This window comes from Pelobates fuscus, chromosome 4 (genome assembly GCF_036172605.1).
Source record: "Pelobates fuscus isolate aPelFus1 chromosome 4, aPelFus1.pri, whole genome shotgun sequence".
NCBI classification, from domain to species: Eukaryota; Metazoa; Chordata; class Amphibia; order Anura; family Pelobatidae; genus Pelobates; species Pelobates fuscus.
Window position 1 is genome coordinate 230,702,196 of NC_086320.1, and position 23,382 is coordinate 230,725,577.

The window sequence follows — 23,382 nt, forward strand, 5'->3', positions numbered from 1 at the left end:
AACATTGTTCCAGCGGGAACGATTCGCTAAGTCTTCTATTTCCAACTCTAGGTCGGTGATTCTTTTTCCTGCTGCTTGTGAGTAGGCCACTACTTGGTTATGGGCCTGTGCTGCAGCGTCAGCTCTGGTTTCCAGTATTGCCGTCCTAGCACCCAGAGCGTGTATCTCCGCCGTCAGGTAGTATCTGACCTCTGACAGCTTGTTTAGGATGTTTGCTGTGTCTGTCTGAGTGTGGCTGGGTGATTCCGGGTCTGTTGTGGCTGCCGGAGAGTGATGCGGGCTGCACCGGCGGCCATCTTGCGCGGCCTGTGAGCCTCGTAGAGAGGTAAGCATGTCGGCCACCGAAACAGCGGCTTCTTTCTGCTCCCCTTTTTTCTTCCGCTGTGCTTTGACTCCGGACTGTGCTCCTGACATTTTGGGGGTGATTTAGCTGTGTTTAGGGGCTCGATGCTGATGATAGTGGGTAGATTGCGCTCGGATGCTGCAGAGCTCACAGACTACAGGTCCATCTTAGTCGGCAGTCCGGCCACGCCCCCGGCATTTTTTTTTTTTTAAAGTATGCTTGAAGATAAATTGAGTAGGTTCGAATTAGGCATTATTGAGAAGGGGATTCTAAGTAATAGTTGCTGGTGCCTGGTCTGGAAGTGTTGTCACTGGTGACATTTCACTATCTGTCCTCTGTGATCTCTATGGGGCTGGAGAGGAAGTGTGTTTATTTCTTGTCCTGCCTCACTTCCCATCTCTCTCTCTCTCTTCCAGCCTTGTTTTGCCTTTGAGATCTTCTACATGCTGCTGCTTTGCTAGTACAACCCTGCTAAATTTAAACATGTTGCTTCCCTATTTTCTTTTAAGTCTGAGCCCCGTTAGCTTTTGTAGTTGATGTGCTACTTTTGCATCCTCAGTCAATCCTATCTTACAATTTCACGTATGCACCCATACCCTGAAAAGTATATATTCTTAGGTTATTTAAACACAAGGGGATACTCATTTCAAGGTCCAAAAGTCAATCAAACAATATGTGACTGCACCCACAACCCCCACAAAGACTTTGCTGAAGCCTTAATACAATAGAGCATAATGTGTATGCTCTGCTGTTTATTTAAGATTATTTGTGCACTGATTGAAGTATATAATTAACTCTCCAGCTCATAATTTTGTAACTATTTTCTGGCATTAGCTTGAAGAGGTTTGGCAAGTATGAGCTTATTACCAATGCCAATAAATATATTTATTTAATACACAACCTGCACATTGCATTCTGTGTCATTGTTCCATCTCTCTATTCACCATCTCTATAGCTATCATTTTTAATAAAATAATTTTATACTAGAAGTGAATTCAATAAAAATAAAGTAAACTAAAAACATTGGATATAAAACATTACTGAACATGTAAGATTGTCAAAACTGATAATTTAATTCAATCACATTTAAAGGGATTAAAACAGTGAAAAAAAATATTATAAGTAACATTCATGATCATTCCATTGCTATGTTTATAGTTTATACAAATACTTACTTGTCAACTTTATAGGGTGGTCTGGTTTCAAGCCATTGAATAAAAGTGGAAGCATCGTTGGTTGATTTCCACGGTTCTTTCCCCACAAAAAAGTCAGCAAGGACAGCACTGTGATAAAATATTTAAAATAATAATAACAGTAAACATAGTATAGTTGAACAGCTTTTACCAACTGTACTTTTGCTTGATTATACTGCTAGTTCTAGTTGTGATGGGGCTAGTTTACTGCCATGGTTATTAATAAATTTTGCAAACAACATTTTAATGTATCATCATTCAACTGAACGTCACTAGGTAAGTAGTTACAGTTCAGCTGACACTATTCAACTTTTATTCTATCGACGGCTATTTATTTCTTTAGTGGTTAGATGGTTAAAATTCAGTAGAATTAATTAATACATATTGTAAGGCTAATAAATTAATACAATATAGAAGAAAACAAAAACAAATATATTGAAAATTGTGTGTGTAAAACACAGGTAAAATCGATTTAAGCAGAGTTTGGTAATCCGCTAAGCAAATAAAAACAGGGTTATTTATCAAATTCAAAGTGAATTCTAGGTGAATTTCGAATTTAAGGCCAAAGTAATTGGTCTTAAAGTAAGTGGACACATTTTCCAAGTCTTTCCTGGCCAGCTACTTTGATATTCTAGTCACATCTTTAGCAGTCTCAATGCTCAATGTCCTGCCATTTAGGAGTTAGATCACTTTGTTTATACATCTTTAGTCACACCTCCCTGCATGCGACTTACACAGCCTTCCTAAACCTTTCCTGTAAAGAGTCTTCTAATGTTTACACTTCCTTTATTGCAAATTCTGTTTAATTTAGAATTGTTCTATCTCCTGCTCTATGTTTAGCTTACTAGACCCTACAGGAGCCTCCTGTGTGTGATTAAAGATCATTTTACAGAGCAGGAGATTAAAAAAAAACTTAAAGTAAGTTACATCTGATTGAAAATTAAACCATTTTATTTTCATGTAGGCGGTGTCAGTCACAGCCAGTGGAGGTGTCACCAGGGCTGCATAAACAGAAATAAAAGTGATTTAGCTCCTTAATGGCAGAAAATGTAGACATCAGAGGCATGAGCTATACACAAAAACTGCTTCATTAAGCTAAAGTTGTTGGTGACTATATTGTCCCTTTGGATTTCCTGGCAATTCTCAGTTTATTAACCCTTTCAGGACCGCTGACGGTTCAGGACCGTCAGCGGTAAAACATGCGTTTGGACCGCTGACGGTCCTGAACCGTCATAACGGTCTGGGGCTACTTACCTGATCGCCGTCGGTCCCACGGCGGCGATTAGTGCTCCACCCGGTCCAGGGGGGTTGCCTGTCTGCCCGGGCAGTCCCCCCTCGGCAGATCAGGACCCTGCGGCCATGTGATCACTCGATCACATGACCGCAATAGGTGTCTGTGTATCTGCCTGCAGGGGGACTGTCTGTGCTGACAGGCAGTCTCCCTGCAAGTGAAAAATCAAAAAAATAAAGTTAAAAAAAAACAGTGTAAAATCAGTGTAAAAAAAAAATAATAATATGTGTATATATATATATGATATATATACATGTATTATATCTATATATAATATATGTATATGTATCATATATATAATGTCATATTAAGTGTATTTTTATATTTATATATACGTATATTAATATAAAAATACACTTATATTTAAATTACACACGAATATATACAATATATATAATTGCTATATATATGGTATATATATATTATTATAAAATACAAATAATATGTTAATAAAAATAAATAACAAAAAATAAAAATAATTTTTAATAATTATAAAAAAATATTTATATATGCAATTTTATTCTAACAGTATTTTGATATATATATATATATATATATTATATCAAAATATACTTAGAATGTAATGATATATATATCTATGTATAAATAAATAAATAAAAACAATACGAAATATACATATGTCCATATACATAATTACATAAATAATTTCATAAATATACACGTAGACGTCAAATATATAAATATGTATATATATTAAAATTCTACATGTGTATTTATGTAATATTTTTACCTAATTAAGTAATTTTAATGATTGCAATTTGAGGGACCTGCCTGCCAACCCAGGCCGAAAGTCCAGATAATTTAATTTGCTAGCACTGTGTTTAACCCTGTAACTTTCTATGACACCCTAAAACCTGTACATGGGGGTACTGTTTTACTCGGGAGACTTCGCTGAACACAAATATTAGTGTTTCAAAACAGTAAAACATATCACAGCGATGATATTGTCAGTGAAAGTGAAGTTTTTTGCATTTTTCACACACAAACAGCACTTTCACTGAGGATATTATTGCTGTGATACATTTTACTGTTCTGATACACTAATATTTGTGTTCAGCGAAGTCTCCTGAGTATAACAGTACCCCACATGTAGAGGTTTTATAGTGTTTGTGAAAGTTACAGGGTCAAATATAAGGCTTGATTTTACTTTTTTTTTAATTGCAATTTGTCGGATTGGTTAGGTTGCCTTTGAGAGCGTATGGTAGCCAAGGAATGAGAATTAGCCCCATGATGGCATACCATTTGCAAAAGAAGACAACCCAAGGTATTGCAAATGGGGTATGTTCAGCCTTTTTTAGTAGCCACTTAGTCACAAACACCGGCCAAAGTTGGCGTTTCTTGCATTTTTAACACACAAACAAATATAAATGCTAACTTTGGCCAGTGTTTGTGACTAAGTGGCTACTAAAAAAAACTGGACATACCCAATTTTGAATACCCTGGGTTGTCTACTTTAAAAAAATATGTACATGTTAGGTGTGTTTCAGGGATTTATGACAGATAACGGTGTTACAAGGTCACTATTGATACATTTAAAATATATATATATTGAAACAGCAATTTCCTACTTGTATTTATAGGCCTATAACTTGCAAAAAAAAGCAATAAAGCATGTAAACACTGGGTGTTTTTAAACTCGGGACAAAATTTTGAATCTATTTAGCAGTTTTTTTCATTAGCTTTTGTAGATAAGTAAAAGATTTTTCAAGTAAAAGTCCAAAAACATGTTTTTTTTTTTAATTTTTCACCATATTTTATTATTTTTTTTAAATACAATATTGGACATAATACAAATAATGGTATGTAAAGAAAGCCCCTTTTGTCCTGAAAAAAACAATATATAACTTGTATGGGAACCGTAAATGAGAGAGCGGAAAATTACAGCTAAACACAAACACCACAAAAGTGTTAAAACTGCTCTGGTCCTTAACGTACAAACATCGCAAAAACAGGCCGGTCCTGAAGGGGTTAAATATCTCTGAAAGTATTAAATTACACTTTGTAAGATATAGTCTACTTTCGTGAATGCTTATACTTTTGTGCTGGTAACTTTGTCAGATTTGGTAGGAGCATCGCACATGGTGAGTTGATCATTCAGATGGAACAGTGTGCACATGCAGAGTTTCTTCTTGCACACTCTTTTCATCTCAAAAGAAAACCCTCTAAAAAATTTCAATGCACATGACAGCAAAAAGACATCTTGGCATGTGAAACCGCTCCCTCAACAAATCAGCATGTTTATCTCTCATTGGCAGGCTCATAAGGTCAAATAAGGAGCATTGTCTTCATAATGTAATTTTCACATATGTGATAGATGTATAACAAAATATGAGGTTAAATCATGTAAATGTCAATTTCATATATTTAAAATAGAGTTTTCTTTAGATACACTTTCAGTGGGACTATAATTTCTCTGGAATTTACAACATTGAATAAAACATGGAAAACCATCTATAACTTGTGTTAACCTTGTCTTAACTGTCGTTTCTCTCACACCTCACCCCTCTGCCAGTCCTTACATTGGCTTCCTGTATGCTATAGGAGTCAATTCAAGGTACTAACTCACACCTATAAAGCACTGAACAACTCTAGCCCCTCTTATATCTCCTCACAGATCCATAGGTATGTCCCTTCTCGGTCTCTCCGCTCTGCCCGTGACCACCTCCTGTCCATTGTCCGCACTCGTACGGCCAACTCGCGCTTGCAGGACTTCTCGCGGGCGGCTCCCTTCCTATGGAATAGCCTGCCTACCGCCATCAGACTCTCCCCTAGTCTTGCATCTTTTAAGAAATGCCTTAAAACCCATCTCTTTAGGAAAGCATATGGCCTCCAAGACTAACCCTTACCTCACATACCTGTCTCTTGCCCTCTCCTAAAGGGCAGACCACCTTATTTGATTGCAAATTCCTGTCCTAATGTGTTTTACACCCACCTCCTATAGAATGTAAGCTCGATCGAGCAGGGTCCTCTTCAACCTATTGTTCCTGTAAGTTTATTTGTAATTGTCCTATTTATAGTTAAATCCCTTCTCATAATATTGTAAAGCGCTACGGAATCTGTTGGCGCTATATAAATTGCAATAATAATAATAATAATAACTGATGCACCATGTTCCTTCAAAACGGATATTAGACTTAGCAAATGACTTCACAACCTCATTCATTTAGTCCAGGCACAGCCAGGGCACAGATTGCAAATGAGGAGAAGAAATAGATACATTGCTCTATTAACTATGTTTAATGGCAGAAAAGGCAATATTTATAACAACGATTTGCAGGAAGCTAAAATTTAGTCATCCAGTTCCATTATAACCATGTGGATTTCTACATTATATTTTTTTTTTCCAAAACTCACAAAAACACATTTGTCATATGTAGGGGATAGGTAAACAGAATATTACAATTTCCAGCAATTGACAGTACCCATCAACAAAATAATATAAGAGAAAAATAAAAATGAAACTTTCAATGACTTAGGCCAAAAAAGTTATTTTCACTTACTGTTTGGACTGTAATATCACTTTGTAAATGTTACTCTGCTACCTATTTTCCTTTAACTGATGTGGTCAGTGATCAACTCCTAAATGACATACAGGATTTTTCACTAAAGTCTGAATGTACCCAGATTATCAAAAATAATCTAGTACCATCCATGGGCATTTGGATTCAAATATCCAGACATTATCCTTAAAATTTATTCATGTCCTGAAGGGTCTGGGCTAGGTGCAGAGCTGACCAGATGTTTCACTGGAGCTCTTGTATATAGCTATGAATAAGTGGATTATTTCACATTTGTAGACCCTGATTTTATAGTATTTCTCTTTGGCATGTTTGTGGAGTCTCAGAGTATGCTTATATTAACACAGTGGCTGCGTATGATAGCAGTTCTTCCTCCACTGAGGATGCCTATCTCCATCTCCCAATGATGATGTTACTCTTCCTTCAACTAAAGAAGATTTTAAACCCTTATTTCTGGATATTAAACTATTATCAGCTGATGGGAGAAAACTCAGAGTTGACAACAGAACACTTGAATACAGATTAACCACAGTGGGGAAAGATGTAAGTGATGTTCTGGCTCATTTGGCCTCATGTGTGACAACTATGCATGATTCCTCAAGTCATCAGCTCTGGAAGACAGTTCCAAGAGACACAATAGTGGCTCACCTGGCTGCGACTCACATAGCCAACATGGAAAATGGGGGAGGTGTGGCTAGGGCTGCATAAACCAAAACAAAATTGAATTTTAACTCCTTAATGGCAGAGAATGAAGCATTTAGCTTACATTTTTTTTGGTGCTTTGAGTATCCCTTTAATTTTAATTCAGACCTTTTAGCACAGTGTGTTTACTTTAGAAAATGGCCTCTTTTGCTATGTTATTTGATCATGATCACACACAGGTGGGTGTTGCAGACTCTAACAGGATATTAACAGAGCAGGAGCAGAAATTCTAAATTAAATACACTGCAGTAAGAGAAGCTAAAACATTAAGACTCTATTGGGAAGATTGTAGAGACTCAGTGTACATCTCAACTAAAGGAATTGTAATGAATAATGCATAAACAAAGTGATTTAACTTCTAAATGATAGAGAATTAAGCAGTAAGACAGCAGATGAATGATCTATAAACCACTTGATTTGGTTGATAGTGTTCATTTAAGTGTACTAAGTTAGGGGATCACTATAGTCACCAGAACAACTATAGCTTAATGTTTATATCCTGTCCCTGAGGGCTTCAGAGAAAAGGCAGTGTTTACATTACTGCTTCACTCAGATGGCCACTAGAAATGCTTCCTGGGTCAGCACTGCAAAATGTGAAGCACAGACGTTCAGCATCTCTACGCCCTGCATGGAGGCACTGAATGTTCCTCATAGAGATGCACTAATTCAATGCATCTCTATGAGAAGATGCTGATTGGCTTGGCATGGCATGAGGCAGCATTTTGCCACGCATGATTAATAACCTCCCAATGTTTTCTATGTTTTCCAAAATCGATTATCTCAGCCAAGGAGGTAGGGCGGGGGGCAGAGCCTGCCATGGTGGACCCATACGGTGCTGGAATCAAGGTATGTTTATTACCGGTACCTTTTTAAAGAGAGCCAAGGGGAGCAGGTGGCCTTCAGTTTTAACATTATAGTGACACAAATACGTTTGTATTGGGCTGAGGAAAAACTTGGCCTTGGGGGGGGGAAGAGGTATATGTAAGTCTTTTATTTTTAAAAAGTTTTGGCGTTTGGGTGGAGCAGACCAGCACAAAAGGGGTCACTACAACCAAAACTACTGTTTTATGAAAACAATGAAATCGCTTGAATTAACTCTCAATTGTTAACTTGAATAACACTGTCAATGTAAGATTATTTTAGAAAAACATGCAAAAACAGCAAAACACAGAAAAAATATAAAAAAAAAGCACGCCTTACGTATAACCATGAGAGGCAAGTAGATCGACAAATAATCTTGTGTTAGGAAGCTCCCATCCATACACATCCTGAACCACAATCACTGCTTTATCTGATGGAATCTTCGATTTGCACACATATGCTTTTATGTGGTCAATTTGTATTTCCTGTCCAAGTCCTTTATAATCAAACAGATCTCCAAGGGCACATGGGCAAGGCTGTGCTTCGTTTGCCATTGGAATGCTGAACAGAAACAAAAGTATAAAATGCACTTTCAGTAACTGCTGAAAATATATTATAAACAGTGGAATCATGCACTGATTTTATACTTATGTATTTTTGTTGAAATGTTTATATGTCGCAAAGAAGGAGTAACCGATTTTTTTAAATTAATGTTTTATTTAATTGGTGCAGAAATCAGGAGAGGGAATGTGGGTGACATTTGTGCCCCAAATGCTGGATTGCTACTATTAAAGTAGGTCTGTCAATTTCAGGGCTCTTTGTCCCGGAACAAACCGATCTGGTGTAGGTCTGGTGGGCGAGGAGTGGAAGGGCAGTGACTTTTTTACTTACCTTGGGCTGTCCCTTGCAGCCGCCACCACCTTTATGCCACAGGTCCTTCTTTGGCACTTCAGTGTGAGAGTACTACACTAAGGTCTATGAAGGATCCCGCAGGACCCTCCACAGATGAAGCCTGAATCACACAGCCGTCATTTGTGATAACTGCTGAGATTTGCCAAAAGATGATGGCGGAGCTCTGCTTTTTGTCAACTTTTGTCAACCTCAGGCTTTACCATAAGACAGAGTAGTCCAACGATATCTTTGGATTGCATTGGAATTTCAATAAATTATCAATAAAATTCCAATGCAGTTAAAAAAGAAAAAAAATATTACCAGTTTCGCAGAAGATGCAAAGCCAGTGCATCAGTTGGCATGACCTAACTCTACATGTCACATCTTTTTTCTTACATTCCCAGATAGCACTCTTGAAAGGTTGTGCTTTTTCCTCATTTATCAGTTTTTCATAAAGATGATATCTTTGTGAAATACTGAAAAAGTGACAGATCCATTTTTCACTAAATAAAAAAATTAAAAAATCAGCAAAGAACTAACGCTAAATTGATATTTGCTGTGCACCAATTAATATTCTATATTATTATTCAATATTCTGTTGGTGCACCAATATTTACCTGTTACCTTTACTACCATTCTTTTCTTTTCTACTTTACTCTCATATTTGTCTTCCCATCCTCCTCACTTCTACTTTATTTGGTAGAAAATGCAACTTGACCTTTCAGGAGTTTGTAGTCTTGGGAATTTTTCTAAAAGGTGCAACATTGTATTTAATCTCATTAGCTGTCATGTTTCTATAACCAAGAAAAATGTCTGCATAACCTGTGTATCTTAGAGTGTGTGCGCTGTTGCCTTTTAAATGTTTCAAATACAGTTAATATTGTGTTTTTGTAATCTAAGGGTTTCTTTCCACTATAGTGCTATACTGATACGTAATGGATATAGGGTCTTCTTCCATTGTTTAGGGATTGTTCTCTGTTTTCACAGGGAATCCCAATGACCTGGGTGTGCATCGCCTGTTTCTGGAGTTTGTGTTATTGCTTATTTATAAACACTAGCTAAAGTGCTTTATGTGTTAAGAGTGTTTCTTTAAAGAAATGGGAAGGAACCTGAATGTGGTCCCTCCCTAATCCATGCTTCCATGGCTGGAAGGGTAGGGTTTGAAAAACCCTAGTGAAAAGTTGTGTTGCATGCATTTAGTGTTTTCATGGCTGCCCATTTCAAATTGAAGATGAGGATTTCAAATTTGAAATAGAGATAGAAAGAGGAAGGGAATGCACAAGTGACTCAAATGTAGGAATGAGACATAGTCAAGGGAATAAAAATGCATCTGCATACATGCATCCCCACTCACTAACGCCCTACACAAAAACACATTTGTATTCATATAAATTGACATCACTCATACTGATATTTTCCACAAGTGCTCCCCTGTCCAGACCCACTGACTAAAGACAGAAATACACACTTGCCACACAAACACTCCACAGAATTATAGACCTAACACTCCTGCAAATGCACATATGTATTCACAAATGCTGAAAATTCTCTTAAAACACCCTTGCATGTACATACACTGGCTCCCCACTAAAGTTCACTTTTGTATTCACACCCTTACACTCTACAGTCTACATGGAAAACCTCTGCATTCACACAAAGAGACTGTCGACATGGAGTTACACTTGCAGCGTCCTTGCATCATAACCAACTCAGTCTTTTGAATGCTAAATTGGTCGTGGTACTTAAATCTCTAGCAAAGTTAAAATATAAAGTGGAGCCACACTGTTTTAGAATACTGTAGCACATGTAGCACAGTGTTGACTTGTCACATTAAAACCATATTTCCCATACTGATTATACTAAAATGCCCTAGTTACCTTTATTCTGGCTTTCGCTGGCTCTGCTAGCTGCCAATTTATCGTCTTCTCAGAAATCTTATTTCTCCTTTGGCTCTAACCCAGCTTTTTATTTTGTAAGAAATACCTACAATGGATGATCAGGCAGTTTCTTTTATCTCTATTTCAAGTCAGGTGTAAGTTTTCTGTGTTTGTATTGTGCATAAGAATGACTAAATAGACCAACCCCTATAACTTATAGAAAAGTGGAAATCAATGAACCAGTACATGTCACGATGACTTAGCATTTTTAACAGAACTCAAAAACTGGAATTTCTGCTTAGAATAAAAACTTCAGCTAAAACTGATATTCATATTATAAATCTGCAATTTTTTTCAGGGTTTCTTGAAGTATCCAACTTTGTGCTCCATTTACTGATATTCTGGAGTTAAAAACAATGGGGGGGGGGGAGTAGTCGTTTTTCTAGCAACCATACAATGATGGTATTGGTATTCAAAAAGATTAGTTCAGTTTCTGATCATTTTCCAACATAACGCAATAGATAGCATAGAGATTTACAGGGTTATTCACTTAAGCAGCCAACAGGCAAACAACTTTTATAACCCTCAGCATTATGAGGGTTAATTATGTGGTGGCTGGCCACCTTGGTGGGGACTATTATAATATAATGGGGAAAACCTATTGTGTCCCCTCAGCCCAACTCCTTGAAAGTGGACGGGAAACCTAATAATTTTCAGAGTAAGCACTTCCACGCTTCGATTCCATGCCAACAGTCGCTCCACAGACTTATGAACCCATTCGAGGAGCTATGTTCTAAGTCAGAAGTTTGAAGTCTAATCGCTCCCGCCTTCTTTCTCTGAACCGGTGATCCAGCTTGGTGGCTAACACCATTCATTTTTCCAGGGAGGTTGGAACTCCCACTCGTGCAAGTTTATCCTTAAGGGTTTCAGTTAATCCAAGGCAGAATTGGTCCACTAGAGCGGTTTCATTGAGTCCAGTGTCTGATGACAAGCCACGGAACTCTGTGATGTAATTTTCCACAGGACGGTTTTCTTGTTTAAGGGAACAGAGAGAAGTCCTGGCTGTGGAGGCATGCAAGGGGTCCTCATACAAGGAGGTCAAGACTGTAGCAAAGGATTCCCAGGTGTCCAGTACAGGGCTTTTGGCATACAGCTGTTGATGAGCCCAGGTCTTGGGTTGCCCGGATAACAGGGTGATGACAGTTGTTACTTTAACAAAATCTGTGGCATAGGTACGGGGTTTAAGTACAAACAGGATTTCACAGTCTGTGATAAAGGAGCGGAAGGAAGCCCTGCGACCAGTGAATCTTTCAGGCAATGCAATATCAGGTTCAGGAGCATGGTGTGTGTTCCACTTTAAATCGGCATAGACACACTGCAATTCACTTACAGTTTGAGACAGGAAGGTCACTTGCTGTGTGAGGGTACTCAGGACATTCAACATCTCCGCGGGCTCCATGATAGTCGATCTGGTCATTATGTAACAGTTCACCAGGGATTTGGAGCCCAGTTGCAGTAGATGGCACAGGGAGGAGGCAAAAACCAGAAGCGCAGTACAGATTAAGGGGAAATCCAAAGGCAGGGTCAGACGAGAAGCAGAAGTCAGGGCTGGCAGCGGAGTAACGAAGTCGGTAAAGTAGGCAGAGGTCAGAGGCCAGGAAATCAGTCATTAACGTAGCAAAGATCCGGCAGGAAACACCAGACAGGCAAAATGCTATGTTTCAGGCAGGGCTGGCTTTTGCAGCCTGCTAATTAGATGCAGCTGACCCTAACTGGAAAAGGGCTACAGGTGAATCAGCACTGCTTAATCCAGGCAGAATAATGCAAAACAGTCCCTTGGGAGATTAGAGTGTCCTGAGTGTGAGTTTAATATGTGAGGTAGATTTGAGTCTGATAAATAATAGAACACTTAAGCTAGTCTCCTTCATTTAGCCAATGGTCCCAGACTTAGTTTAGGGATTTTGAAGTCTCATGTAGCTGACCAGTTACTATGTCAATTTTTTAACTCTTCATTAGTTTTGCTAACTAATATAGTAAGGGAGGGAATTTGACTGAACAACCCAAAGTTCTCTTATGGCTCTGCGAGCTCAGAGGGCAATTTTAGCCAATTTCTTGGTTTTGGACCTCGTGAATGCATCTAATTGTTTAGATAGCAGGAGTGACTATGGATTTAGTGGGAACAGCTTTCCAAACACATGGGAAATGAGGGACTGCACTTGTACACAGAGGGACTGCACTTGTACACAGAAGGGTTTCAATTTGGGGCAAGACCACAAGAAGTGGAGGAATGTGTCAGTTTCACCACACAATTTCTAGCACTGGTCTGTGGGAAGTTTAGGCATTTTCAGCAGTTGGACAGGCTGTTACATAACTACCCCTTTAAGCCATATATATAGCTATTCCTTTCAATTTGTATGATACCTAAAGTAATTTATTACCATGGAAATTTGCTAACTTCTACTTTCCCACAGGTTTTAGAAACCCAAGGAAATTTAATGATGCTCAATTAATTTTGTTGCCAAGCTGTTACAGGCTATAACACTTACTGCTATTACTCACTACATTGCTGCCGGACCCCTCCTCAATAACCTACTTCGCAGCTTTCTATTCTTCTTGATCTTGCACTTGTTATAAGGATTTAGATTTTGGTTGCTGATTTGGATTTGTGGTACCCAATTTACCTGCAGGGTGTTGTGTGTTCCTCCTGTGCTAGTGTGCAGTCTCTTTCTTCTCTGTCTGTAAGACATTTCCCATCACACTTTACTAAAAAGACCAGTAACTCTACACTCCGCTTGCTGTTCACTAAGGTAGTTACACCTCTGCAGTTGAGTTCTCTGATTGGGAAAAAAAAGAACTATTGATAATTTCTGTTTGTCTGAATATTAAGAATAACAGCCTTGTACATTGCAAGGGCGTCACATATGTAATTTTGCACCTGACCATGCCAGAACGTCACATATGTAGTCTTGGCACGTGATCATCTTTGTTCTCTCTTATTTTAAGAAGACTCTACACCTACATTCTCCTATTCTAAAAAAAAGTCCATATAGTAATGCCCCATATATAAGTTTTTTTATCAATGATGTATGCACAAGTTGTCAATTCTGTTAGTTAATAGATGTCAATATTTGATTTGTAACTACTGATACTCCCCTAGACTCTTCAATATTGCGTGTTATTATAAAACCGTTGTTCTGTTTAATAAAGATCATAAATTTTCCTGAACTGATTCCCTTGTATGTCTTTTAAAGGAGTGTCTCCCAGTACTGGAAGGGTGTGGCTTGGTCTGAATAGACCTGTAAGGACATGAGTATGTTCCAGCAACTTTTAATTAAGTGGTTAATTCAAGTGATTGTTTTATAAAAGTTCTCAATTACATAACACGGGGTAAAATATCATCGAAATAGCAATTTGTAAGCCTGCTCTCGGTGAATTACACAAATGTTTAAAGATGTTATTGCTCCTCAAATTTCGGACCAATCACTGGGTTCCTCTGGGAGGCCTAGTTCGCTTTACCATGTTTTAATGTATGGCAATGTGATTTGAGAGGAATGCCCTGCCAATGTTGCATACAGTGAGGAAATCTGCCCTTTTTGTTTGGTGGTTGTGAATCATGTTCTTTCAAATAATGTGTGGAGGGGTCAGGGGGCATGACCACCTGCCTCACAATTGAGACTGAGTTGAAAGTGCATAATTACATGTGCTGAAAGAAATCAAATGTATTCAAGGCTGAGTGGTTGGGTATATCTGTAATTAATTTTGGTTATGTAAGTGCACTATTGATTCCTCAAATTGATCAAACATGCATGGGTTAAGCCCTGAAGAGAATATTTTTTTCTGTAGAAAAAAAGAGTAAGAAATTAGGAAAGTTCACATTTGTCCTTAAACACTTCACACTTCACTATCAGAATCAAGTATAAACGTTTTTATTTTCATGTGCTTTTCAGTATAAAATATGATCTGCCGCCAATCCGCCTCCTTTGCTGACATCATCAGAATTGATGATCTAAGTCATTTACAATGCTTTACCATAGGAATGATGATCCCAGCCAAGAAGGCAGGGTGGGAGCGGAGCCACATGCCACCCTGACCAATCAGCATCTCCTCATTGATTCAAAGCATCTCTATGAGGAAAGTTCAGCATTTCCATGTAGAGCATTAGTGCTGCACACTTTTGTAAATCCTTTGTTTTTTTGTGTATCCTTTCAAAATTAGGAAGCTTGTTTTCACATTCTGTTTCACATACTAAGTTGTAAGCCTATAAAAAGCATATTCTTAAAGACAATCAACTGAAGTTGTGATTTAGCGCACATGGATGTCTATCTGAATTATTGCTTCCCGAGCTCGAGGGTGTGATAATCGAGGGTCTGAATGTCAAGTTTTAACTGTGGCATAGGAAAAAGAATGCTTTTTCAGCATGTAAGGAAATTATAGTTGTCGGGATATGGCGATGTAGAGCATACCAAGCCAGATTGATGCATTGTCTGGACTTATCCGCTACTTGGAGGTTTGGAATGAATCCAACTTGGTAAAGGTGTACTTTCTTTTCTAACCAAAAGCACATGGAGAGACAAAATATATCAGCTAGCTAGGTGCAAACTATCAAAACACTCCCTCAAATGTTTCAAATATCCAAATATCTATGCAATATAGAATGCACACTATAACAACTTCGAATAGTCAAAAGTACAACTTTATTACCGTATATACTCGTGTATAAGTCGATCTCATGTATAAGTCGAGTGCAGTTTTGTGACCAACAATTGTGAAATATGCTATGCCTCGTGGATAAGTCGAGGGTAAAACTTGGGGCTATGAAATTCTGTGATTTTTATAATTATATACACACACACACTCATACAAACACACACTCTGCATTATATACACACACACACTCATACAAACACACACACACTCTGCATTATATAAACACTGTGTGTTTGTGTGAATGCAGAGTGTGTGTTTGTATGAGTGTGTGTGTGTGTGTATATAATGCAGAGTGTCTGTGTAGTGTGTGGGGAGGGCATTTTTATTATTTGTAATTTTTTTATTTAAATATTCTAATTTTTTATTTTAATATTATAATTATTTTTAATTTTAATATTTTTTTATTAAATTTTTTTTTATTATTCACATTTTTTTTTTGTCCCTGGTGGTCCAGTGGTGTGTACTGTGCAGGAGGGGGGCTGGCAGGAAGCGTTTACTTATCTTTCCTGCAGCTCCTGTCAGCTCCCTTCTCCTGCATTCTGGTCAGCTCCCCTGTAAGTCTCGCGGTCTGCGTGCCGCGTTGCCATGGTAACCCGTGGCAATGCTCTGACGCCGCGGCTCTTGCAAGATTTACAAGGGAGCTGACCAGAACGCAGGAGAAGGGAGCTGCAAGAAAGTTAAGTAAATGCTTCCTGCCAGCCCCCAACAGGACCGCCGGGCTTGTAATGAGCCCGGCGGTCCTGGTCTGTATTATGGCAATGTAAGTTGCCATAATACAGACATTGACTCAAGTATAAGTCGAGTGGGGGTTTTTCAGCACAAAAAATGTGCGGAAAAACTAGACTTATACTCGAGTATATATGGTATGTACAAAAGGTACTACAGTGAAAAAATACAAAATAAATAAACACAATGACAGAAGCAAGGGCAAATACATTCATGCAATAGTAAAAGGCCAAAAATTCTAACCAGCCTCAAGACAGAAACACGAGTCACCAAACCCCCAATGTTTCGGCACAAACCAGCTGCCTTTATCAAGGCTTACTCTCTTTTCTAGAAAGGGGTTTAAGCAGTTGGTTATCACTATTGTTTATATTTTAATGTAAATCTTCAATAGTGAGATCGGATGACTATCATCTAGATGACTATTGCCATTAGGTATTAGGCATATGTTTGCCACTAACATGTCTGTATGGAACATTTCTCCTGTAAGAAGAGTCTCTATCTTATGTTTTAGGCATCTGGCTAATAGGGAGTCTGCCTTGCTCTTTTTGTCAAATTTAGTTTGGTCCACATGAGGCCTTTGAAGATGTCAGCGAGAGTCAGAGAATGTAGTTTGTCTTTAACCCCTTAAGGACACATGACATGTGTGACATGTCATGATTCCCTTTTATTACAGAAGCTTGGTCCTTAAGGGGTTAATGGCTGTCAATTGCAAGAAGAGAGACGATAAAGTTCGCGCTTTGTGAAGATTTTCGAAGCATTTGAGCTTATTCATTGCATCAACATTTTTGGATTCTGAGCTGTTTGAGGAGCTTGGATGCCAAGTAAATGAGTTTTCCTCTAATTACCAGTTTATAGACATACAATGCTCAGGGTAGAAACTGGTGAGTCATTGGAGGCAATATATTTGTTTAGGTCTTCGATAACAGTGTCCACATTTGATTTGTTTATGTCAGAATGTGCTAAGATCCAACACGCAGTACTTAAATTAACAGCTAAAATAGACTTTAATAATATTAAAGCATTTTACTGGACCTTAGAGTGGCCAGACTTAACGCTATATAGAGTAGAATAAGACAAGCTGGGGTCAGGATCACAAAATGCGACAAAGTGCAATAAGACAAGCTAAAGTTCAAGGGATACAGAAATTAGAATAATCAAAAACAAGCCAAGGTCAGAAATCCAATGATACAAACAAGATAAACGTGCTCTCTGATAACTAGCAACTGGAAACCACAGAGCCCAGTATAAAAACCAAAAAGGGAGCTTTCATAGTTTTAAGAGGGCAGACATTGATCATTTTGTCCCATGTGATGCCAGAACACATGCGCATGTCATCGGCATGACGACGCATGCACGTTTGCATTATTAACTACGAGGCAGAGTGTTTAAAAGGAATCTGTAAGGATGCCAGAGGGAAGAGCTGCCACATTGGAGAGAGACATGGGTGGCGCTTGCTGTGACTATATGGGCCACATCGTGACACACCTCAGGCAACCATGCTGGATGGGTGCTATGACAGTTGTGAAGAAAGAGCAGATTTAACTGCCATTTCCAGGATGTGGCCACCTGCAGTATAGTTATTGTTAATTAAATATCTGCGGGTCCAACGGGAAATGTTGCCTATGTCAGAATTAATGGGGAGCTGGTGTTTGAATGGTTCTTCTGATAAGTAGTGTGCTTCAATATACTTGAGATTTTTGATTGCCTTGCTGCGTGGCTCAGTCAATGGTCAGCAGGCCCAGTTGTGTTAGAAAGGTTGGGGCTTCAGAGATTTAAGTGACCAAATAGAAACAATTCTATATTGAGTGAGTGTAATGGGTCTCAGGTCTACCTTTTTTTCACAATGTGCTAGGTGCCAGGTATTTGTTGAATTGTACCATTGAACCCTTGATCTGAAATAATGAGTTCTTTGCTGCGCTCACAAGGGGTTCTTTGATGTGGAAGAAGTGCACTTGTTATGGGTCTCAGGTCTACCTTTTTTTCACAACGTGCTAGGTGCCAGGTATTTGTTGAATTGTACCATTGAACCCTTGATCTGAAATAATGAGTTCTTTGCTGCGCTCACGAGGGGTTCTTTGATGTGGAAGAAGTGCACTTGCACTATTGTGTCCTGGGTAAAGTGGGATTGAAAGTAGGCAGGCGTAGGGCTCTGCACGCCCAGTTCATGAAAAGATTAATGGTGGAGGCATCCAGTAAGAGCTATTGAAAGGCCTCAGTGAGGGCCTTGGGAAATTTCTCAAGTGACTCGCTGACTGCATATATTATTTCTGCGAGAGTGGTTACATAGATCTTCTGGTGATTCCTTTAGAAGTCAGACCTGTTACCGAAGATCCTTAAGTGTTCTCTCATGACAGTTAACTACTCTGATGACCTCATCTAGTTTGCACTTCACATATTGGGTCTGAGTTGTAAGGGTAGCTAGGCCTTCCTTCAGAGGACTTGAGTATTTATTGAATTTGTCCATGATGTGAGCTTTAATATTTTTCAGGAAGTCCTGCATATCTTGCCTCGTGAGTGATGAGGCAGCATCAGTAGATCTGAGGGAGGTAAGTCTTGCAATGGTATCTAGACGTTTGGGTCTAGCACGGAAAATCAGCTTAACTGTGGAATGTTGTCGTAATTTGCGTACTCCACCATCAATGTAGTTGTAAAATTTGAGGTTCTGTGCTAATTTTAGCTTGTGAGACATGCTTGATGTTGCAGAGCTCTAACAGACAGCAACCATTCTCATCAGGAGTCAGTCTCCCCCGCCCACTTTTTAATTTGTATAGGATTGTTTAGGATGCGAAAGGACTCTTTTTTTTTTTGGCATACTTTTTAATAACAGAAGAAAGCAAAGATGTTGTATAGACAAGAACACAGATGAAAAAGGGAGGATAGAACAAATGGGGATAAAAAGCTGTAAGGGGAGAATGGGGAGAATGAGGGCAAAGCTAAATCCCTCAAAGGTGTAGTAGGAATGCAAGGCTAAGAAGTACATAAAAGAACGGACACAGATTCCAGGAAGCATACATTGATTTATTTGCAGCTGTAAATATTCCAGTGCCATTATCGGTTACACGATGCACTGGACACAGATCGGTTTCCGAACAAAGAATATATACTGTACAGGACGTATTGTTATGGGCAAATGCAAATATTACAAGTTTTAGAATGAAATGTTATATTTCTTAAACTGTGTACTTTGTCTTTAAGAGATATTGCAAATTGACAAGGTGTTAGAAATGGAACATATTGTTTTTCATAGATGTTTCTTTAAGCAATAACCTCAGTGCAAAATATGTTTACGCCATTTTGTCCCAGACGAATTACAATAACAATAATGCATAAACAAGCTTCAAGGATATACTATGACTCTTTCAGTACACAATATACTGTGGTAACCCCAAGTTAATGGAACTTCCCCAAATCCAGGAATCTCCCACGACTGTGCACTTACGACTTAGTATAAACAACAGATAAGCTATTCAGACTTTAAGATGCCATCTTGAACTAAGTCAGGAAAATTTCCATGACGTATGCACCCTTTAGTTATGGCCTTGTATGTTTGCCAAATTAAGGGACGTCCTAAAATGAATAAAGTAAAAGAAGTGTTACTTTTTCATATATATGAACTACGGTAACCCTAAAATGACGATACCTAAGGTATAAATAGGTGTACTTTTAAATGTTAAGAGAGGAGAGACTTGGAGACAGACGCTGCTCCATCTTAAAATGACAGAGAGGCTGACATGATGACATGTTCAGAAGGGTATTGTGGTGGAATCTCGGTAAAAATAAATTTAGTAGGCCGAGATTGCCACGTGGTATGTGCACGTGCATATGCTGATGTATCGGTCGGTTGGTTGCACGTGGCAACGATACAATCAGTAGTGTAAGGAGCATGTGTAGGAATACAGGATATACAAGTATTCCCCTCCTCCATTGTGCTGGGCAAGCCAAGTGGTCAAACAGGAAAGTTAGTCTTTATTCTGTTGATTGGGTTAGAGTACATGTAGGTGGAAATGATTATAGGAGGAGCTATATGTCTATATAAGGGACCTACACTGTACGATCAGGACTCAGATTTTAGTTGTTTTTGGTGACATTAGTCCCTCTGAGTCTTGGTCGGTGAATCGAATAAAGATCTCTTCCTTCCTGAAGAAACCTGTGTCCATCTCTCTGTGCTTGGCTTCCGTCAGTTTCTCCGGTATCATTTGGTGCATTGGCCGGGAATCTCATCATTCAACGGTAGCTGAGAAACAGAGGCGTGAGACGGTCTATCTTTGCCCACGCTCTCTACGGCTGCACCCCTGAACTTTTGCGTGGACCTCCCTTCGTCTCGGCACCACAGGTCTGTTGTCCAGGAGATCATCGGCCTCTACGTAGTAAGTGTTGGGGTGCCCCCGTCGATGAGTGTGAACTCAGGTTCAGGAACGAGGAGGTAAGACGACTACTGTTTTAGACGGTGGACCCACTAGGGGTATTGGATACCGATTGTGCTGTAGGCCCATAAGGGTTTTGTATCTGGAATTGTGTATGGAATTGGCCCCTCAGTAGAGGGAAGGAGCGAAGGCGCACCGCTCGTAATCCGGGCCGGACTGGCCCACCGGGATACCGGGAAATTTCCTGGTGGGCCGCGGCATCTGGGGGCTGCGCAGGTATGTGCCACCAGGTGGCCGGTCCGGTGGCACACTTAGAGGGGCCGGCCGTGCTCCACGCTGGAGCAGCTGGGCTACAGCCTCGCCAGCACTCCTAATACTGAGGACTGAAGGAGGAGGGAGCATGTCTCTCTACCATGCTCCCTCGCGGTTCCCACAATTCACAGCAGCAGCTGCTGTGAATTGTGGGAACCGCGAGGGAGCATGGTAGAGAGACATGCTCCCTCCTCCTTCAGTCCTCAGCATTAAGAGTGCCGCCGGACCGGCGATGCTGCAGCCCAGGAGCTCCAGCGTGGAGCACGGCCGGCCCCCCTGACTCCTCTCGGGTAATAGGGGGAGAGTGGGGGGAGGTAGGAGAAAGGTCAGAAAGAGAGAGAAAGAGACACAGAAAGAGATAGAAAGAGACACAGAAAGGTGAGAAAGAGACAGAGAAAGAGAGAGAAAGAGACAGAGAAAGAGACACAGAAAGAGAGAGAGAAAGAGACACAGAAAGAGAGAGAAAGAGACACAGAAAGAGAGAGAGAAAGAGACACAGAAAGAGAGATAAAGAGACACAGAAAGAGAGAGAAAGAAACACAGAAAGAGAAAGAGACACAGAAAGGTGAGAAAGAGACACAGAAAAATACACAGAAAGGTGAGAGAGACACAGAAAGAGAGAGAAAGAGACACAGAAAGAGAGAGAGAAAAAGACACAGAAAGGTGAGAAAGAGACACAGAAAGAGAGAGATAAAGAGACACAGAAAGAGAGAAAGAGACACAGAAAGAGAGAGAGACACAAGAGAGAGAAACACAAGAGAGAGAGAGAGACACAAGAGAGAGAAAGAGACACAAGAGAGAGAAAGAAAGAGACACGAGAGAGAGAAAGAGACACGAGAGAGAGAAAGAGACACGAGAGAGAGAAAGAGACACGAGAGAGAAAGAGACACGAGAGAGAGAAAGAGACACAAGAGAAAGAGAGAGAAAGAGACACAAGAGAAAGAGAGAGAGACACAAGAGAGAGAAAGAGAGACACAAGAGAGAGAGAAAGAGAGACACAAGAGAGAGAAAGAGACACGAGAGAGAGAGAGAGACACGAGAGAGAAAGAGATACAAGAGAGAGAGAGAAAGAGACACAAGAGAGAGAGAAAGATATATATATATATAAATAATTATGCCTTTAATATTTACACATATATTAATGTACATTTATATATGCATAATACACAGAGAAATGTCATTGATATGTACTATATGTAATGAGCAGATATTGGCCAAGTCTTGTTGCTAGGTGCATACTCCAGCACAATAACATATTTAAAGTGAAGAGCGCACCCACAGGACTTCAAAATAAACAAGAGAACGTCAATTTTTCACAGTTGTGCCCTACATACATTCACCATTTCAGTCCCATTACCAAGGTTCCCTTAATATGTCATGGTAGTTGGACTGAAACATTGATTACATGCAAAGGCACGTCTGCTTAAAATAAATCTGCACTCTTGTTTTTTTTTAAGCTTATGTGTGCTTTTTTTCCACGTTGGAGTAATAATTTTTAATTTTAAGTTATCTTTTCTAACTCTGTATCTGCACACTATGCTGGCGCAACGCATTATGGGGCTGATAAATATTTTTTTTCCAGTCCGGCCCTGCTCGTAATTAAACGCCCTGTAGTCAGCTCGTTTAATCTTGGTTTGGAGTCAGGCTGGGTCGTGTGTAAATAGCCCAAGCCGGACACCGGTGTCTTGTCTAGACTAGCGTATCTAGGGTGTATATTTCATATTTCGTTCGCTAGGTCGGAGGGACCGGGAGACTATATTCTGTCCGCTAGATCTCAACCTATCTTGGCTAAGTGGGAAGGCGTGTAAATTTGGAACCCACTAGACTATTGATAGAGTAGATAGATCAAGAGGGTTCTGTTGTAAATTCCTCCCTCTAGTTCGCTATATGTGGTGCTTGGGCAGCGAAGGCTAACCAAAACAGATGTAAATAGTTTTAGGTAGTCCCTCGAGGTACTGGCCAATAGATTAGTTGGGAAACTGTAAATGTGTTAAAACTTATTGTAGTAGAGTGTATATCTTGCTAGATAGCGTGAGCTCTGCCGTCTGGCGAGAGTGTGAATAGTGTGTAACTATTATAACATGGGTGATTGTATAGTTTCACCAAAAGGTACAGTAATAGTTATTTAGTGACTGGTGTAACAGCTGTGTGTACGGGAATTCCCTGTATGTTTTGTTGTGTACGTTTGGCCTAGTAACCGTACCACGTAGTGCTGTTGCCAAGGGGAACGGGTGTGACCGTTGGAAGTGTGTTTGTTTTGCTTCTATTGGAGACGACGCTCCGTTGCTAAGTATGGGTACGTCGGATTCAAAGATCGTTGATGCCTTAGAATGCATGTTAAAGAACTTTAAAAAGGGCTAGAATGTACATGATTTTGGAGTAACGATGTCCCCAACACGCCTGACTACTTTATGTAGTAGGGAATGGCCTACCCTGGTGGCAGCATGGCCTCCACGTGGTAGTCTTGATCCTAATCTGGTGCAGCGCGTACACGTGGCTGTATCGGGTAGGCCTGAAATTTACGGCCAGTTTCCGTATATTTATTGTTGGAAGCGGGCCGTAGATGACTTGCCAAA

At 39.6% G+C, this 23,382-nt stretch overlaps 1 protein-coding gene across 1 annotated transcript in view; it reads right to left on the bottom strand.

Annotated features, from left to right (window-relative positions):
* CMBL (carboxymethylenebutenolidase homolog) overlaps positions 1 to 10,838 on the bottom strand; it is a 33,166-nt gene extending 22,328 nt beyond the window's left edge. Inside the window, exons 1-3 of the mRNA XM_063450602.1 lie at positions 10,698 to 10,838; positions 8,269 to 8,490; positions 1,519 to 1,626 (exon numbers count right to left, since the gene is read on the bottom strand). Coding sequence (XP_063306672.1) covers positions 1,519 to 1,626; positions 8,269 to 8,483 — 323 coding nt within the window. The 5' untranslated portion in view covers positions 8,484 to 8,490; positions 10,698 to 10,838. The remainder of the gene's footprint in view (positions 1 to 1,518; positions 1,627 to 8,268; positions 8,491 to 10,697) is intronic.
* Between the last annotated feature and the right edge of the window lie 12,544 nt (positions 10,839 to 23,382).